This window comes from Medicago truncatula, chromosome 2 (genome assembly GCF_003473485.1).
Source record: "Medicago truncatula cultivar Jemalong A17 chromosome 2, MtrunA17r5.0-ANR, whole genome shotgun sequence".
NCBI lineage: Eukaryota > Viridiplantae > Streptophyta > Magnoliopsida > Fabales > Fabaceae > Medicago > Medicago truncatula.
The window spans coordinates 47,504,470-47,524,578 of record NC_053043.1 but is presented as its reverse complement, the minus strand read 5'-3'; the positions used below and the strand labels follow the sequence as shown (position 1 = coordinate 47,524,578).

The window sequence follows — 20,109 nt, the reverse complement described above, 5'->3', positions numbered from 1 at the left end:
CAATCTAAGTGTATAGAACTCTTGGAGAGTTGATTATACATTGAAGTATTTGGTTGATTTACAACAAGTCAACAAGTTCTAATGATTCATAACGGAGAATTTACATATGAGCTTAACTTGTTCAAGGCTTTTATCAATACACTCCTTTTGAACTTGCCTTTTTATTTTATTTTTCTCTTTCTTTTGTGGGACTAGCTTCACAGGGATTCATATGTGGACGTGGATTTTACTTTGTTTTCATTATGTGAATGTTTCTCCTACAAATTTCTTTCCGATTGATGTACATCCGTCGACTTCATGGTTTGCAATGAAGTTGTTTTAGTGCTGGAGAAAAGAGCCGTTGAGCAAGGAGTTGTCGGAGACTCGGAGTAATACAAAGCCATTAGAGCAGTATACAGATTCCATAAAGTCGTTTACTCTGGCATTGTATGTTTTGGGGAGTCCAAGAGAGCACCGAGAATAACATGCTAAAGATCTGGACCCCAAAATTTTTTGATCTCACATCTCAATCTAAAATCTAAAGACATTAAATATATGAATTATCTTTTATATTGTATGTTATTCATTTAGCTCGTTTCGATTTTCAAATTACCACTTGGAGACATTTTAGTGTCCTAATAAAGAGTTTGTCTGTTTCAAATTGTAATAGTATTATTTTTGAAGTACTTGTACCAGATGATCATTCACTATGTAGACATGGTAGAGTTGAACATTCTGTAAAAGATGATAGACTCTTGTTCCAAACTTCATCATTTGCTTTACTCTCTCACTTTTATGAGAAACTAGATGATTGAGTCAAGTTTAGTTGTACTGTTCATTTGCTTCAAACTGGAGAGTCGTCGCTTTGATGAAATTGACTCACGCCAAACAATTGTTTCATATTACCTAGTCACTACTACTTGTGTTACTGTTATGGATAGTTAACACTAGAGAGTTTGACTTGCTTTGTTGAAATATTAGGTTTAAGTGCATTTTTGGTCCATTTATTCAAACTTATAAAATAGTCCGCTCTATTTTAAACTCAAACTTTTAAGTGTTTCTATAGACGGTACAACACAATATGTACTTATCTTTGATAAATATACACAAAAGAATCAAATAACATCGTATCTGGCATCAAAATTTTAATACACAAAACTCTATAAATGAAGGTAAATGGTAGAATTGACATGTTCCATATTTAGATTCTTGGATATTAAAAGTGAAACTGAATCTTCTCTTTCACTTTTCCCTTCATCTCTTTCAGTATCACTCTAAAAGTTGAATAACCAACTTACATACTGAATTATTTATTTTATCTTGGGTGCAATGCATCCCAAGTTTTTTCTCCGGAGGAAAATGAGATTAGTCAAATATTTTTAGTCAACATAGAATGTGGTGCCTCTTGGAAAAAATAATTTCGTTCAGATCTCAAAAAATGCATAATAAGTTAACTTCTTATGAATAATAATATTTTTTTAAACAAACTTATATCATATTAGAAATAATGAAACAAATACATAAAAATACATCAATAAATAGGCAAGTTAGCATAAAATGAGGCTATCTTCGATAATACGTGAGCGATCTATTGACTTGCTTCTGGCTAAACTCGACATGAGAGTTGTAAAAACTAATATGAAACAACTACAATAATATAATCTAGAACCTTCTTAGAATCAAGAACAAAATTTTTGGTGAATAATATTTTTTTAACAATGTCGTCTAATCTCATTATCAAGAGCAGCTCTAAATTTGGCCAACTGATCGACACAGGAGTTTCCTTCCGCAAGATGTGAACAAGAATAATGTTGTAGTCCCTAGTCAGTAGGGATCTAATGTAATCAACAATCACAACATATGAGTGGGTATGCAAAACTCCCTCTTTGATGAATTTTAGCACGGAGAGAGAATCAAATTCACAAATTATATCTCTTTAGTCATGAGTCCAAGCTAGTTCGAGACCATGGGATATAGCCTGAAGCTCGACATTAATATTAGACTTAAAACCATAACTTCCAGAAAAGCCAAAAATCCAACCCCTTGACGAATTCCATAGAAGACCACCATAAGCAGAATGACCTGGTTACCATTAGAGCTCCCATCCACATTAAGTTTGATCACATTCTCATGTGGTTGTTTCCAAGAAACTAGTCGGGGAACCTTATCGAGACTAGAGTCACAAAACACCTTAGATGTATGCTTGACTAAGGATTTAATTTGGTTTCCCATCCGAAAAGGATTCATCATTTCGAGTTTTCCATATAAACCAACATGCAATGAGGAAAAGAGCACCTTGATCCAAAAAGAAGATTATCCTATTGGAAGAAAGAGGGGGCAAAAAACCAAAAGACCGAACTTGATGAGCCTGCAGGCAGTCCCTCAAAGTGTGATACTAGTCTCATGATCGACGTCACATATGTAACAAAAGACATCAATAGAGATATGGTGAGTGAATCTGCTATAGTTAATAGCGAGCTATTATGCAAGATGATCCAAACAAAGTGACGAATGTTCTCCGAAAGTTTCAACTTCCAAATCTAAGACCAACTTAAGGATTGTTGCGTTAAGATAGTATTGTCCAAAATCCTAGAGTAAACTGACTTGGTGATATAGGTGCCATAAATAGAAGGTTTCCAAATAAGAATGTCTTCAATATCTTCATTAATAAACACATTTGCAAGCTCTATGTTAACAAAAGAAGGGACGTCAACAGAGATTAAGTGTAAGTTCCAATTACCATGAACACAAATATCTTTAATGTGAAGACAAGAATCTTGTTGTTCCACTAGAGGTATCTTATCACATAAACGATCGTTCGAAAACCACTTATCATACCAAACTAAAATGTCCCCTCTCCCTACACAAGTGATAAATCATGGTAGAAATATCTCAACAGCTTTACGATATAATAATTTATTATTATATTATTATTTGTTAAATAGTTTAATAGAGATAATCAACATATTAATTGTCTATGCGAAGAAGTGAAAAATTACATATTCAAAACCTGCTTTCTAACACATCAGATACATTAAATGTCTCATGAAAAGTTCCTGCAACCACTATGAATTGGGCATGAAAATGATAATATATATATTATTGGGAAATATTCAAGTTAGCAGTACTATCAAACAAGACCGACATCAAAGCAACATATAGTGAGAGATCAATTCAGAATGGGCCCTCTCCCTAACAGGTGGAGTGCACAAAAGCCATCCTCGTTTATTAACCGTGAACTTTTAATTATTTAAAAATGTACTATGCATGTAGTATGATAGATTGCTTTTCTCAACTTTCAATCACAACCATAAGTGGTCACACTTTTGTGTGAGAACCCCTTGCTATATAGTAGTATATGGTATACACCACCTTCCTTAACATTCAAGCTGGTAGCTAAACAAAGCAAAGAAGTAAGAAAGAAGTGTGAGTGTGAAAAATGCCTCATAGCAGCATTTCAGGATCAGTGTCTTCTCCCAAGGTCGATGTGGTCATTGACATGGGCAATCCACTTCTTAACCTCACTGTTGATGGTTTTTTGAAGATTGGAGCTGTAATTTCTCAACTTTCTTCAATTGTTTCTCTTTCTTCTTTTTCTTAAACAATTCGAACCAACTTTTTATTTTTTATTTTTTTTCAGGTTGCAGCCACAAGGGCACTTGCAGAGGATACCTATCATATTGTTCGAAAGGGTAAGTATTTCTCCACTTTTGCTATAACCCTTTTGTTAAAATCTCCAAAAGATGAAAACTTTGATTCGGGTTACTATAGACCAAAATCAATATATTATTATTTTCATTTGTGAAGATCTTTGTTTGACCAACTAAATATCATGTCTGATACTTCTAAACATGTCTGTTCCAGGAAGTGTCTCAAGTAGTGATTTTGAGAAAACTGTAAGTTCATTATTTAACTTTGTTATCAACTTATCATGAGTGATTCATGTGGGGTGGCCTTTACTCCTTAAATATAATTTTTTAATATTTTCAGTTGTATAAGCTCCAATTATAATTAATTTATATATTGGCATGTATGCATCTTTGAGGCAATAATGTGATTTGAACTTGGGAGGTTTAGTCCTAGAAAAGAATAATGACAGGAAAGCCCCTAAATTCGGATTCTCATTTCACGAAATCACACATTTGAAGCAATAATGTAGTTTGAGCTGTTTGATCAAAATCGGACAATCCATGCTTTAACTTTGATAAATAGGTCAAATTACAAAGCTGATACACGAGCCATCTAATCTTGATATGTCAGTCTATATCGGCAAGTGTGTGATTACGTGAATGCTTATAATCTAAATCCTGAGAAGGGCAGGAATCCCATTCAATAGACATTTTGTCTACCATGATATGCTTTGTTCCTTGTTAATGAGAGGTCTTGTTGCAGCTGAAGAAGACATTTAAAGAAGGTGCATACTGGGGTAAGACTCGTGTTGCATTATGTAATATGACAAGTTCAATTAGTAAATACATTAGCTCTATTTAATGTATTTTCCTTTCTACGCTTACAGGAGCTATAGCTGGCGTATATGTTGGAACAGAATACGGGGTACAGAGGATCCGTGGCACCAGAGACTGGGTAATTCTCTTACACTTAAAATAGACTTGGTGTTATTGTACATTCTATGCTAGAGAGCACTTTATTTCTGGATTTTTCTTCCATATAATGGCATCTAATCTCTTAAATTTCAAGCTGTTTTTAACAAGCATCATGTTTGAAAATGAATCTGTAAAAGTTAGGTGTCAAATGTGTTAACTTAGTTTTAGACAGTGAGCCATGCCTTTTATTGTTCAATTTAAGTTAGATTTTTCAGTTGAGATTCTTACCGTTGTTCCCTTGGTCTTTTGATGTACTGCAGAAGAATGCCACATTCGGAGGTGCAGTGACAGGGGCTCTGGTATCTGCAGCCAGCAACGAGAAGGCAGACAAGATTGTAATAGGTGCCATTACAGGGGCTGCAATTGCGACTGCTGCAGAATTCATTAATGGCTGGAGTTTCTAATGGATGTTTTAAATGTTTAATGCTATTATTCTATGTTTGAAAAGGGGTTGCACATTTGGTCTCTTTTGTCTGTCTTACCGTTATGTAATAATTTTGATGAAATTACTAATAAGATGTGATATTTCAGCTTTCTGTCAATTCTTAGTCTTTTGATAAATGGGTTTTACTTTTAGTATAAAGAAACCTGGGCATAAACAGGTTTTCAAATTTAAACATTAGCTGCCAGGTGAATAAAATTTTAACGTTTTCATAAATATTATTGCGGTTCTAGAACATGAGATGAAGGGGACGTGTTGTAAGGTAGGAATGTCTCCCTGTTGAAATCATGATATATATCAATCTATCTAATTGTCGTTGCTTTAAAAAATACTGAACTAACTAAAGCAGTAAATTTAGATTTTATAATACATTTTCTGTGAATATATCCTAAAGAGGATGCTTGCTTAGAGCCAGGTCTAGAGCAAGATGCACCTATTCCATTGGAATCAAGGCCCTCTCAGCCTCTACCTATAGTTTCTAACAAGCAAATGTTGGACTGTCTCGGGGAGGGGGTGTGATCCAAGTTTGGTGGTTCGGTGTTTTAGCACCCCAGTTTTGTCTTTGGCTGTTCCCATCACTTCTGTGGATGAAGACTTGAGTCTGGGCAAAAGAGTTATAGGTGGAAAGTCTGGTGACATTAGTAACCACTCAGCTGCCAGCCTTAAAAGTGTGCAGATAATGAAGGAATTTTGGGGTGATGTTGAGGATGACGACTCTGCCTCAGACATTAACACTGATATGGTGCATGCAGCTGACAGATACTTGGCCAAACATACTGACATAGCATCTAACACCAAGTCTGGTAGGAAGACTAAGAAGCAGAAAAGCCCTAAGATTCACATTGCAAAGGTTCTGATGGCACCAAACTCGTTCCAAAAAGGGTGTAATCAAAAGCAATCCCAAATATTTGTGACTGTCATGTAGATGGTTCTTAAAAAGTGCTAGTAGCTAGTTCTGTTGTTTGGCAGCTTAATTTCTTTGGTTTAAAAGCAAAGCTTTAGCTAGATGATTGCAGTTTCTTTGCTTCTTAGGAATAGACTTGGCTTGCTTCCTCAGGCGTAACCTCTTTCTGTATAGGGTTCAGGCCCTCTCCTGCCTTTATTGCTTTCTTTTGCCTTCATTAAAAAAAAAAAAAAAATCCCAAATTGTCCTACAAAAGACCCCTCACTCAATAATGTGTTAACTCTATGAGAAGAGTAAGATGATAAAACTGTGTTTAAACTACTTAGAGTAGTCGATTTTTATATAGTATAAATTTCGTGTTTGTATGACATGACGTGATATAATATTATAGTATACAGTAATCCTATAAAATAAATATACAGATTCTATTATATTTCCAACTGTATTAACAAGTTTGATGACTTGTATTGAAACATAAAAATTAGAGAACTGGCATCAGTCTCAAGTGTTTCCATATCTTGTTTTGTAAACACTCTATCTTTACATAGCTATCTAGACAACCGTTCATGGGGTTATAATAAAAAATCTTGAAGAAAATTTTCAAGCCAAGCATTTTCCAAGAGCAAGAAAGTGTAGCCCTAGTAGAGTATACAAACAATATTCCCTGAACTGGAGTCCAAACATGTCTCTATATATAGAACATAGACATATCTTCCAAAGGTTACTCTAGGTGGACTCTGAATTTATAAATGGGGAAACTTTACCGACATATTTAATAATTAAATAAATAAATAAACAATTCACATTGTCTGTAGTTGTTTCTCAATCACAGGAGGCTAAGTGATGTGAATGATATTGTTATTAAACCAAGAGTATTATATTATAGGGTTAAAAAGTGTATCTAAACCTTTATCCACTGTTATCTGCAATATATCATAGGACATCAAAGACTTCTGCTCACACTAGCAGGTTCCTTTCCTTCTTGCCAAAACCTTGCCATCTGAATATGTAATCCCTTCCTTCTCCTGGTCCTGAATATGTAATCCCTTTCATCTCTTGGTCCTTGGTGCATGGACCAGGTTCCAAGCTAAAAGCTTTCAGCTGTAAATTATTGCAAGATACATAAATTAGCCAAACTGAATGGTTTTCAATTTCACACAAAATGATATGCTTGGGTTCTTATTAACACGAAAATGACCTTTGCACCAGGTATTGCGATTGTGTCTTCAGCACCCGAAGGTACACTGTGAAGCCAAACACTAATAAAGAGTACATTTATAACTCTCCAATTCATATTTTCCAAATTTATTTCAGGTCATTGATAACAAAGTGTTTGCAAATTAAAATGTTCCCCTTCACTTGGATCATTGTTCTTCCCTTTAATAGTGAACTATTTCTCACCAATTCAATAATCGGTATAAACCTTAAAAGATACAAGAATATTATAACGACGTGATAATTTATAATTTCTTGATGGCAGAACATGAAACATTATACTCTACAAAAACCGATGACAAATACCATAAAAAAAAGAGGGCAACCCGGTGCACTGAAGCTCCCGCATATGCAGGGTCCGGGAAGGGGTCCCACCATAACTTCTTGAAATTTTAAACAAACCAAAGTAGATAGTTTTTTACCTCTTTCTTTTCACTTTTCATGCAAGTACTCCCAAACTTGGGGTGTATTGAATGCTTCTTCAATTGTTTTTTGGTTCCAAGATCTCTGAATTGAAAAACAAATATGCTTCAGGTTAAAGAGAAAATGGAGGAATCAATCAAGAGGTATGCATCCACAATTAGAACAGATTCAAAATAAATCTACAAAAAAATATTGAAGAGAAGGTAACACATATGCTTCGGGTTAAAACTGAATCAACAGACAGGGCTGAACAATCAACAGTTAAACTATCTAATAAAGGAGTTTGTTCATATGAACCCCTTGAAGTTGCGTGTATAGAAAATATTCTTTTTGCCGCCTTGTTGTGAAAACTCGATGGTTAATGATAGAAACACTTGAATATAATACTATGTCTCAACTCTCAAGAGCACAAAATCATTCATTGCTTGCCAACTTCGTGACATTTTCTTACCAATAACAGTTAAATTCATATGTATATTTAAAACCAGATAATAAACTAAAACTGAAAAACATAAAGAACAAATACTTAAAAAACAACCTATCACCACATACCAAAAAGAGCTCTCACCAACCAAGCCACCAGCATTTATCTCCAAAGACGAGGAACCCTCACCTTTCATAACGACTGAAACTGGCAATCTATTATGGAGCAATGTAGCTGAATTTGGAGAGGTAAATGAAAATCAACATGTTATACCCGTGTAGTATCTTTATATTATCAGTTGTTGATGCAATATGCAAACAAAAGGAGCTTCTATAAGCAATGGAAGATGATCTCAGTGACTCTTGTTCCATAATTGATACACGTTTACAAAATAGAATGACAACATAAGGATACATATAATGATATAACATTAACTCGATTGAAAACTATGAATAAAAACTATCAGGTCCGAAACTGTTCAGCAATTTTCAGAAGACTGTAAGTTTCAGCATCGGGATTTGCTCCTCCAAGAATCATCCTTCTTAAAAGATTTGGATTATAAATCTTAGCTTTTACATAAGCCTTAATCAAGGTATTATATACAAAAGTATACCTACAATACTTAGCTTTATGAAATTCTTCAAACAGTCGCTCAACATTTTCAACATCCCCTTTTTCAGCAAAAAGCTCAGCAATTGAAAGAGTTGTCTCCAACCATGGGGTTGAATTTCTAACCTTCTTGTTAACCGGAAAACGCATGCCCAAGTCGAGTGTCTTCAAAGCTTGGTCTGCCTTACCAGATTTCAAGCAACCCAGCACAAGATGTCGGTACGTTATGGCATTCGGTTTAAACTCCTTTGTCTTCATATTTTTGTACAACCTAGCTGCTTTGTCAAGCACTCCATGTTTGCAATACACGGTCATCATTGAATTAAATTGCTCTACAGATTTCAATCCTTTTACTGATTCCATTTCTGACCAAATCTCTTCTGCTCGGTTTAACTCACCAATCCTACCAAATGCTTCAATTGCTAACAAATAACTTTTAGTTCTAACAAAGGGAAGTCCATTAATAATACTCCAAATCCTTTCCAGCTCCTTCCGGCTCCCAAGATACCCATACAATATAAGCAAGACATCCAATGTTGACCAATTATTCCCTGTCATAGATTTCTCCACAGCCTCAACATACGTTTCAGTTGCAGTGTATAACCTAGCAACTGCATGTGCAGTAGCTAAAATGCAGTAAGATATTTCATTCGGTTCAACATGCACCCGTTTCATTCGATCAAAAAACCTCATCAAATTTTCAAGATTGTGTTCATTGGCCTCTATTTTCATCAAAATATTGTATGTGGAAACATGTGGCGTGACCTTATCAGCCTTCATTTGAGCAAGTAACCCGTGTATCATCTTCCTGCGGCTCGCCGAGGAATGCACAATTATCAAGCGGTTAAAGACCAAATGCGAAATGGGATGACCCAATTCCCTCATTTTCTTCATGTACTCAAGTGAAACCCTTACGACACCTTTATCTAAACAAGCAATCACAAGGTTGTTATAGAGTAACTCATTCTGAAATTCAACAGGAACACGAGTGAAGAGCTTTTCACCGTGTGGAATTCCATGAAGCTTAGTTGTAAATTCCACTAGATAAGAGTAATCTAGTTCCCTAGGTCTATAGGGTCTCTCCCTAATCACCCATTCCATCACCTATCAAAAGTCAGTAGAGAAAAATATTCAAGTCTCAAACAATGGAGCCGTATACAAAACACAAAGACACTGTTTGGGAGAACTCGTTCATAAGTTGTTTTCAGCTTATTTTTATAAGTTCTCCAGATAGCTGATGAAACCAACTTATAGTGTTATAGAAATAGCTATTCATAAGAGCTTACATGATAAGCACTTATGTTATAAACTGCAACCTAAGTTGTTTATCCAAATACGACCAAAGACAATGTTTGGAAAACAATGGAGCCGAGCCGTATACAAAACATAAAGACAAACTGGGCCTGTTTGGATTGGCTTACTTGAGCTTATCTAGTAACATAAATTTTCTGATACAACTTTTAAGAACTTATTAAAACGGCTTATGGCATTTTTCATAAGCTTGTTTAAGGTTATTTTCACAAGTTCTCAAAGAAAACTTATAAAAATAACTTATAGCATATACAAAAAACAATTTAACTTTATTTTATCTTTTGGTACAGAAATAGCTTATGTAAGCTTATACATAAGTGCTTATCATGATAAGCGCTTGTGCTATAAGCTGCAAACAAGCTGTTTATCCAAACAGGGCCAATGATTGGAAGAACTCGTGAAAAAAGCTTATGGCATGTTCTTAAATGGTTTTAAATAAACTCTTAAGGATAGCTTATGAAAACAACTTATAGAATATACAAAAGCAGTTTAACTTTATTTTATCTTGTGTTATAGAAATAGCTCATCCCCAAGCAGTTATTATATGATAAGCACTTATGCCATAAGCTACAAAATAAGTTGTTTATCCAAAATGGTAGTTATCATTTTCATTGAAACATACAAAGATTGATTAAAAAAACAAATAAGTAAAATTTACAACCTCAAGTGCGCGTTTGTTGAAGTTAAGCTTTCTGAGACGGTTAATGGTATGAAAGACATCGGCGCCGCGAACGGGGAAGCCATCACGCATCCAACTACGAAATGCGGAGGCTATGGATTCTCCTTTGGGAAGCTTTTCGATTCTCTTACACAAGCTATCTTGGTTTTGAGTTGTTTGTGTGCAAAAGAATTTAAAACAGAGATGGGTTTCAATGACAGAAGGTGTTCGACGTATTGTCTCTATGAACTTCGCGTATATTGCGATGCTCATTAGTTTTCGCATGCTCATTGCTGCTGCTTAATTTCATGGCCTTCATACTTTTTGGAAATATTGTCAATATATAATTTTTAAAATAAAATATAAAAAAACTTTTGTACTAAAAATATATATAAAATTTAGATATATTTTATTATTCAAACTTAATGTGATATATACCATTTATTAATTGAGTTTAATTGTGTAAAGTTGTTTTACATCTGCATCAAATGATGTGTACGTTGCCACTTCAATTAATGAATATGACAACTCATGTGTGAATTTTTCTTTTCTACCCTCCTTTGTTTACAAAAATACAAATCTACCATACTTTTTCAAAAAAAAGAAAAAACTTAACTTGAATTATTGTATTTTTTTATAGAAAATATTGTAATTTTATTTGTTATATAATTTTTATTTGTTTATTACAATTAAGTTTTTTCTTATTCTTTTTATCATATTATAAAAATTTTGATAGAAAAAAAATGTGGGAGACAAAAGTGGGTCTCATCTTAAGGTACCTCACAACTTGGAGTTGTGGGATATTTAAATTAAAAAATAAAATAAAAATAAGAAACTACCTTTCAATCTTGACTTGTGAGGTAATTTGGAGTTGTGGGGTATAATAATGATAAAATATTTTGCAACTTTTAGGGTACCCCATAACTTGAAGTTGTGTGGTACCAGAAAAATCTAACCAGTAGGGTATTTTTGGAAAATTTTGAAAAAATAGGGTAGATTTGTATTTTTGTGGATCAAGTAGGGTAGGATTTTTTTTTTTTTTCCTCATGCATTTTTTAAAAATATATTAAACAACGCGACAACATATCATTGAATAGATATGTAAAATAAATAATTTTACACCGACAATGCTTGTTAATTAAACTCTTATTAGTTTTATATGGGAACTAATTGTTAGCAAAACCCTTTCTTTACATGGGAACTAATACACACCAAAACTCTTTAAGCAACCCTGCACAGCATCTGCCACAGTACAATCCTATTTACAAATTAATCAACATATAAATCCTATGCTGCTTCAAAAAATCATCAATGAACTGAAAGTCTGAAACACTCTTGAATCAGTCAGTATTGACCATTGATTAAATCTAGTTGAGTTTCCAACATCATGAGAAGAGAATTTCATCTAATAAATCATCAATGATCATTTCCTCAAGTTCAAGTGATACACACTCCTCTTCCTGTTGAAGATTCATCCAACCACTTCCTTTTGTCAAATCACGACCAACGACGTCATCTAACGTTTGATCTAACTCTGGTCTCAACCTCAAATATGAACTAACACTATCCCATACTTCTTTAACAAGATAGTTCCCTTTAGGCATTGGTTTGAGTTTGTAGTTGAATGCAAAGGGTTTTGGAAAATAAGTTGGTGAATTTTCATATATTTGAAAGAGTACTTCATTGACCAAGTTAAAGAGAAGTTGGTGATCACACATATTGATGTTCTCTTCTTCAGAACACTCATTTTCATGAAGAAAAATTTCTTCCAGAGCTGTGAATAAGGATGGTTTCATTGGCTGGTCTACCGTGTATCGCATTTGGGTCTGCTCATTTCCCATGAAACCCGAAAATTCAAGAATGTCTTTGACATATTTGAAATTGGAATCGTTTTCCGGATATGACTTGAAGTGAAGGAAATGATTTTCAAGACTGTTGTTTGTGTCTATGTCTGTCACACTTGCATTTGAACTGCGCGCATTCGATTCCTTTCCTGGTATATATATAGCCAAAATAATGATTAGTAATGATCTCTGATACCGTCAATCAATCGCAAATCATCTTATGAGTAAAGTAGTTATGATTAAAGTCAAATATTTTTAAAACAATTATGATTGATTTATAGCGAATATCAATTAAATTCCTCAAAGAAATTTTATGTTGGTCTCATGCACATTGACATAAATTTGTTACCTTCTGCTTGGCTGATTATATTGTCTTGACAGCTAATTTCAAGTGATGTTGTTGCCTCCTTGCTAAGATAAGCGGTCATGCTTGTTTTCACCGCTGGATTATCCGATAAAGAACTAGGATTCACATCTCTGGCACTCCCTTCAACCGTTTCATCAACTTCAGCCTCTTTGAAATGTTCAAGTGATTTATCAATCTTTAAAGGAACGCTCACTGATTTACGTTGAACATCATTATCACTTTCCACTGTATTATTTGCTTCATTTGTATCAATAAGAACATCGTGTAGAATAAATCCTAAGGACTCAAGATTAGGCATAGACAAATTGCTTCTTGAAAACATACGAGCATGCCTACTCTTGTGAATCTTATCATCATTTGTCAATCTTAAGCTTTTAGACTTCGAGCTTTGCCACTTGATCTCTTTGCTCATACTTTTCTCAAACAACTGAGTATATCTATCCATCGATTCGTTAAGAGATGATGTTCTTCGCATTAGGCTAGCTTCATGTTTGTTGGAATCAGATTCAGAAGCTTTAGCCTCACTCAAGCTCTTACTCTTTCTGTATTCTTGAATCACGCCAACATCTAAGCTTTGTGAGATCTCTTTCTCATTATTGTGGATAACTTCGACAGATGCTTGGTGACCACTTTTCTTGAATTCCACAAGCGCATGTTTTATCTTCTGTTTTATAGCTTTGAATTGATGAATAACCACTTGATTCCATCCTTTGTGGCTTAGTCCTTCAGAAGGTCTTGAAGAAATGCTTGGTTTTTGTTGCATAGCCGTGACACTATCGATTCCAAGATCGCTCGCCGAAGGCTTTGACGTTTCATAAGAAATATCTTTCACTAAACTTGACCCAAGCTTTTTTGGAGCCTGAGTTCCAGCTAGCAACTTTTCCCCCTTGGGAAAGTGCCAAATTTCAGTTTGCTTGGACCGGAAGGTACTAGAGCTAATGTTTTTCACCTTAGAAGGCGCGGTTAAAGGAAATGATCCTGATTTTGTCAATTTCGCTTTATTGTGAGGAGTTTGATGAATTTTTTTACCACCAATGTCTATATCTCTTAGAAATTTGAGTAATGCATTCTTCTCCACATTAATTACCTCCAAAACATCATCATTGTTTTTGAATTTAATTGAAATGTCTCTGTTAAGGGAACCTTGATCTGTTGTTGTATTGACATCTTTCTTCTGATGAAGTGCATTCCCACTACTAGCCTGACCTTTAGCATTTGATATTTCTCTATGTTGACTTACCTGATATTTATATTTTATATTAGATTCAACCACAATTATTATATACAATACAATAATTCTTTTATTTATTTGTTGGTGTGACCATAAAATATAATCATGAATCTTTAAACATACCTTTAGGGATTCTGCATCTGTAACTGCATTTTGTTGGTCTTGCAAACTGGTCTTTTTCTTATCTGCATATAGGTGAAAAAGATTTAAACTATCTTGCATAGATATTAATTTCTACTTTAAATAATTCTAAGGTATAGGTAGAATTACTCAATAGTAATACAGCTGTTTATATACACAAAAGGTTCTTGATGAGATGGACTAAATTGTCCCCTTGATATATATTTTTTTATTATGTAAACAATTTTGATGATTATAAAGCAATGGTAATGATTACTGAATAAATAAAAAATAACAAAAAATCAAGTGATAAAATAAAAGAAGAAACATGGTGTGGTTTATATGAAATTGCTTACATCTGGCATGTCTTTTCTTTTTGCAATGAAACACCCTTTTGACACCCCAACGATGATAATCAAAAATATGAAACATGCCCCACATACATCCTTGATTAACTTGTTGAATTTGACCTGTAGATTCCTCTGAACTAATCAAGTGTTTTCCCATAACAATTTCTGTAAATTTCAATCCACTCAAGTGATAATCAATTTCTGCCTCCAAACCTTGTCCTGCATAACCATGATTAATGTTACAAATAAATAAAGTATACATGTTAAAGAAAAAAACATAGCAGTAGCATTCATATGTTCATATTACATGATTTTTATTATTATTTTTTGTATATGAAATTTTGAACAAAGGCTGAAGCAATCAGATTAACAATAAAAAGATTGAAAAAACATATAACTAATTGTGTGTTAGTTTTTACACATGCTGGAAATTTCAGTTTCATCAAACTCCATAAATTAAAACCGTTTTCATAATATTTAACAGAAAAAACAAGCATAACATCTTGGTCAACATCTAAAGAAACATAGATACATAAAACTTATAACGTGAGACCAAAGTAAATATGTAAATAACATAATAAAACCATGACGGTTTATTTCAATTATAAAGTAGCTAGATAGTATATAGTGTAATTAACAGAAAAGTCTTCATTTTTTAACCGTTGTTATAGAAGTAAACACAAAAGAATAAACAAATTAATGAGACACAAACCTTAAATGGATGAAAGAATAAAGTGAAACAAGTTTTTTGTGGCAGAAGTGAAGTTAGGTGGTGATGTCTCTCTTATGAATAACAAAGGCAAAGGTTGGAGCAGTTGTTCAAAACAAGGTGGCTAGCGTTATAAAGGGTGAAGACAACTAAAGTACAAGTCAAAACATTAATATATGTTACTATATGTATAATAAATAATTAAATTAAATTGTTGTGGCTGCGTTGCAAGGAAAGTTGGTTATGAAAGTCTTGTTTATGGTCTGATTTGTTTCTATACTACCAAACCTGGTCTTCTATTCTATCTTGCTTTGACTATGACTAAAATCAAAGACTACTATTCAATTTCAATGTCTACACTCTAAACTTACTTATTATTGATTTTTTTTTACCTCTTTGGTGAATTTGGTATATATATAGTTTGATCAAATAATTATAGTCCAAAAGGTAGTTCTCTAAGGGGGTAAATCGTATATTATATAGTAAGTACGAATCTTATTTTTTGTTTTCTTTTAATTATTTTCTAAAAACATATCAAAATGTCGACTTTAGCCAAAGCCGCATTTTGTATATATGACTTTGAATGATATCCTATAGCAAAGTCATAATTCGCATATACAACTTTATTCAAACTTTTTTTCTTTCCATATAAAAAAGAAAGTTGCATAAAATCTTAATGGTGGGACCAACAATGACCGATTACTGTTTGTTTATTTTATTTTATTTAAGTTCTTATAGGATTTAAGTGGTTATTTTCTTAAGTTAGTTTTAGTATTTTTAGCGAGATTAGTGAGTTTTTAGAATAGATTAGTGATTTAGTAATTAGGGTGAATATGATGTGATTTCTTTTCTAATTTCTAACTAAACAATTTTTGGAGTTTTGTTCTGTTTTTATGTTAAGTTTAACATATTGATCATTTGGAGTGAAATATTGCTTAAGAAGTTACGAATATCAATAACATACTTTAGTTTGGTTAAATTTGATGAAATATTGCTTCTAAAAATCCTTAACCTTACTTTCCTAAAAAAAATAAAAATAAAAAAAATCCTTAACCTTACTTTTTTTTTTTTACGAATATCAATCATATACTTTGAGAGAATCCAAGTCTGTTTAATAAGGAAAATAACACGTAACTACTCCTATTGAGTTGGCAGCAACATGGTTGGAGAGAAATTCTACTATGGATACAAACATAAATAAATAATGTTTGGACACATACACATCAAGTCTTTTTTTAATAATAAAAATGAAATTGATAATATAATGATTTAATATTTCAAAAAAAAAAACATTTTTATATGTATGTGATCAAATACAAATCATTTATGCTTGTGCCCATGAAAGAATGTCTCCATGGTTGGATTTACAATTACATAACAAATACTCTGATAGGCTTGAATGTACTTTAGTTTCCCTAATTTTGGTCTATATAAAGATTTGGTCTCCCTATCATTAGTTCCGAAAATAAATATGGGAAATGTTAACCGGTGCCCCTAGGGTACGGGTTAAGAAGACAAATGTAGAAGTTTTTGCATTGAAAATTGTGTAATCAAGATTTCAAAAATAAAAAAATTGTCTTTTTTAATTTAATTTTTTCTTTTTTAGATACATTAACCTATACCCCGGGGACATCGGTTAACACAACCCAAAAAGGCAAGGTTAAGGGTTTTTAGAAGCTTATTTAGTAAAAAATAATATCTGCAAAGGAATTTTATAGTTAGTTTCAGTTAATTTGACTTTATAAAATTAATTTCAATTAAGAAAATTGGAAATAAAATAATTTAATTCAAAGGAATTTATCTTCAAAAACTTATAATCAATTTTATATAAATTAACAGTTGATTACTCAATATAACATCGGTTTTTAATCAAGATTAACTCAATTGGTAAAGAGTTGACTTATCTACAATATCCTGAATTGATTTCTCTTTACGGATGTAAAAACCACTTTGATGGATAACCTGTAAGTACCTCCGTAAATCACAAGTGGAGGATTAATCCTATGTTGTATTTGTAGATCCTTTAGTTGTGTTCTTTTTTTGCTCTTTTTATCGTTCAATATTCTATTGTAAATATCTTTTTGTTAGGAGTTTTTCACGTGCACTTCTTGTGCCTTCGAGAACCTCTTACGTAAGGTTTATATATATATATATATATCATTTTGATTTGTTAAAAATACCTCTACTTATAAAAAAAAAACTCTATTGTACCAATAGAAACTTATATAAATATTCTTTTAATCTTAAAGTTTGTGTTTACTTTGGTGAACCACAAAACCCAAGTCACATAAACTTTAACATAAAAATAAAATAAAATATTGTACCAAAAAAAATAAAAAAAATAATGGTAAGGCAATTGTAAAACTATTAATTATATTTTAATGATTTTATATATAAAGTATTCACCAAAAAGAAAGATTTATATAAATTCGAAGGCAATTCTTTTATAATTATATTTTTCTGTAAAGAATCGAAGGCAATCATTTTCCAATAAGAAATTGAAGCCAGTTATTCTAAAAAATGACCCATATCAACTAAAAAAAACAATCTAAAACTTATTGGTTAAAAAGTAATAAAATTATCAAGAGAGAGTTAGATTAAAAGAGTGATTGAGATTTGGAGAATCATGAAGATGAGGATCCAATTTGAAAACATTTGCTTTTCTTCTCTGTTTCAAGGAAACATATCTTAAGATTTTGTAAAAAAAAAAAAAAAAACTTAAGATTTGCATAATACTATAATCAACCTCTTGAAAGCGTAAATAATGTTCTTTTTGGTATAAAGTTTTTTTTCTTCCCCTTCTTCTTAACAAGTGCATAACAACACTAATTAGCTTGATCCCGAACCATACGTTTTTCATTTTTTTTTTGTTTATTTGGTTGAAATACAATACCTTGTCTGTGTGATAAAGAATCAAGTTTTTCCTTTTAAAGATTTTGTGCCCGTTTGTTATAGCTTTATTCAAAATAGATTTTAGTAGTGTATTGTGATTTTGTTATAATTTTTTTAATAAAGAAATTTTCAACGAAAGCTTCAAATGAAAAATCTGTTTGAATAGTTTATCTTAAAATATCATTCTAGGTATTTCACCATTTGGTTATAATTTTTTTTTTATACTAAAATTTTGAAAAAATTTCTAAAAAAAAAAGCTATTTTCAAATAGCTTTTCATAAAAGTCATTTTTGAAAGATGTCATTTTGAAAAAATATGTGGTTTTTACTATGTAAAATCTCGAACAATGAATATTTAAGTTAGTGAATTTCAAGATCTCTTTTTTGACTTATATCAAATGAGTTTGAAATAACTTTTACTATTTTTAAGTAAATTTAAAAAAAAAAAAATTACTTTTAAAAATACAAAGAAAAATCCATTTTTTTAGTTTTAGAATCAAAAACAAAGGGCGCTTTATTATATCCAAGTCTTTATAAATAAAAAGAGAGACTCTCAAATAGCTTTCAAACTACACAAGTACATAAATTTGACTCCAAAATATAATCATGATTTCTTTAAGTCACAATCTCTCTATTAAAAAACATTGTACATAATAATCACTAGACCAAACTGGGCAAGCAGCAGGATCATTTTTTTTTCTTCACAAGAAAATAAATTAAAAAAGGTCAAGCAGAATCATTTAGAAATTATGATTGGTTCAGGAGAATATGACGTTAATTAATTAGTTAACTTATGCTCTACTGTGCAACTTGTCCAAACGAGATAATATTACGAAATCCTTGAATAAAACCAGTCCAGAAAAAAATCTTGAATACGAAGAATTCACAAATACTCCCTCACAAAAGATGTTAAGGTGATGAAGGTGACTGATCCATTTATTAATTTATTTTTCAAAAACCAAGTGGAAATAATCAACTTTCAAACATGAACCGTTCCTCCTAAAAACGGACCGTTCCGTGGAATACAAGACATAATTTCAAACACGTAAACCATTTCAACTTTGAATTTAAGTAATTTTAAGGGCCTAAATGATATAGATTACCCTTGATAATATTCTGATTGAATGTTTAGTGTAAATTTGTTTTATACCGACGATTTTCGTTTCTCCATTAAACCCTTCATTTATTTTATTCGTAAAAAAAATCCAATCTATTATCAAATTTAAATCAAACTAATTTCTTGTTGAAAAATGTTTAAATGACAAGTTTTTAAACTAACTTTTTTTTTGACAAGTTTTTAAACTAACTTTCGTTTTTAAATGACAAGTTTTTAATATAGATTTGAAAAACGACCGCAACAATTATATCATCTCCTCTTCAACATCGCCCAAATTAGCTTTAGTTTTGGGAGGATTGTCATTTCTCGTTCTTTGGGAGGGCTTTCATTTCTCATTCTATCCCATGCGTTGAGGTGCATGGTGTCATAAAGTGAGAAATGACAATGCCCCCAAAGAATGAGCAAACAAAATGATAATCAATCTAAAGTTAAAACTGATTTGGTCCACGTTAAAGGAGATGATACAACTGTTGCGGTTATTTCTTAAGTTAATATTGTGATCATTGTTACAAATGATCGGTAGACTCTGGGGTTACCAGGCATATTTGAGCAAACAAAGATGCTTTTACTTCCTATATTTGAGCAATGATTGTCTTATTTGTGTGTTTCGTGAAATGTTGCAGTTTCGGAAAAAGGAAAAGTTCTTCTGAAGCTCACATCGGAATAGACTTTCATCGACGTACTTTGTGTACATAATATAAGAGAAAATTTAACTTCAGTGTCTTGTTGGAAAATAATGAGATTAAAGTGTCATTTAAATCTGACAAGATTGTAACGACAAACAACAATAACTTTGTGGGAAAGATATATTGTGATCATGGTTTCTTTGTACTCAACATTTCTGAAATTAATAAGAATGATTCACATGGAGGTTCAACTGGTACTTATTGTAAAGAAGAAAGCAGAAAGGA

The 20,109-nt window shown here is 32.2% G+C and overlaps 3 protein-coding genes across 3 annotated transcripts; 1 reads left to right on the top strand and 2 right to left on the bottom strand.

Annotated features, from left to right (window-relative positions):
* The first annotated feature begins 3,271 nt into the window (after positions 1-3,271).
* On the top strand, positions 3,272-5,125 carry LOC25487884 (outer envelope pore protein 16, chloroplastic). The gene is made up of 6 exons (XM_013609946.3): positions 3,272-3,532; positions 3,620-3,671; positions 3,844-3,875; positions 4,372-4,405; positions 4,496-4,563; positions 4,844-5,125. Exons 1-6 carry the CDS (start codon positions 3,419-3,421, stop codon positions 4,985-4,987), a joined length of 444 nt encoding a protein of 147 aa, XP_013465400.1. The 5' UTR covers positions 3,272-3,418; the 3' UTR covers positions 4,988-5,125.
* Positions 5,126-6,679: 1,554 nt separating this feature from the next.
* LOC25487882 (pentatricopeptide repeat-containing protein At1g07590, mitochondrial) lies at positions 6,680-10,873 on the bottom strand. The gene is made up of 4 exons (XM_013609944.3): positions 10,573-10,873; positions 8,120-9,704; positions 7,567-7,651; positions 6,680-7,030 (listed from the first exon to the last, which is right to left on the bottom strand). Exons 1-2 carry the CDS (start codon positions 10,858-10,860, stop codon positions 8,454-8,456), a joined length of 1,539 nt encoding a protein of 512 aa, XP_013465398.1. The 5' UTR covers positions 10,861-10,873; the 3' UTR covers positions 6,680-7,030; positions 7,567-7,651; positions 8,120-8,453.
* Positions 10,874-11,671: 798 nt separating this feature from the next.
* On the bottom strand, positions 11,672-15,350 carry LOC25487881 (protein TRM32). Its single transcript, XM_013609942.3, has 5 exons — positions 15,194-15,350; positions 14,488-14,700; positions 14,135-14,196; positions 12,763-14,020; positions 11,672-12,562 (listed from the first exon to the last, which is right to left on the bottom strand). The coding sequence occupies exons 2-5, from the start codon at positions 14,636-14,638 to the stop codon at positions 11,955-11,957; spliced, it is 2,079 nt and encodes a 692-aa protein (XP_013465396.1). The 5' UTR covers positions 14,639-14,700; positions 15,194-15,350; the 3' UTR covers positions 11,672-11,954.
* Positions 15,351-20,109: the final 4,759 nt, after the last annotated feature.

Bases quoted from the DNA above. Each gene is read 5' to 3' on its own strand.
- LOC25487884 (XM_013609946.3), top strand. From the start codon at position 3,419: ATGCCTCATAGCAGCATTTCAGGATCAGTGTCTTCTCCCAAGGTCGAT. The intron at 3,533-3,619 runs GTAATTTCTCAA...ATTTTTTTTCAG, and splicing joins GTTTTTTGAAGATTGGAGCT to GTTGCAGCCACAAGGGCACT. The intron at 4,564-4,843 runs GTAATTCTCTTA...GATGTACTGCAG, and splicing joins TCCGTGGCACCAGAGACTGG to AAGAATGCCACATTCGGAGG.
- LOC25487882 (XM_013609944.3), bottom strand. From the start codon at position 10,860: ATGAGCATGCGAAAACTAATGAGCATCGCAATATACGCGAAGTTCATA. The intron at 9,705-10,572 runs GTTGTAAATTTT...GACTTTTGATAG, and splicing joins TCAACAAACGCGCACTTGAG to GTGATGGAATGGGTGATTAG.
- LOC25487881 (XM_013609942.3), bottom strand. From the start codon at position 14,638: ATGGGAAAACACTTGATTAGTTCAGAGGAATCTACAGGTCAAATTCAA. The intron at 14,021-14,134 runs GTATGTTTAAAG...TATAAATATCAG, and splicing joins CAGATGCAGAATCCCTAAAG to GTAAGTCAACATAGAGAAAT. The intron at 12,563-12,762 runs GTAACAAATTTA...TATATATACCAG, and splicing joins TATAATCAGCCAAGCAGAAG to GAAAGGAATCGAATGCGCGC.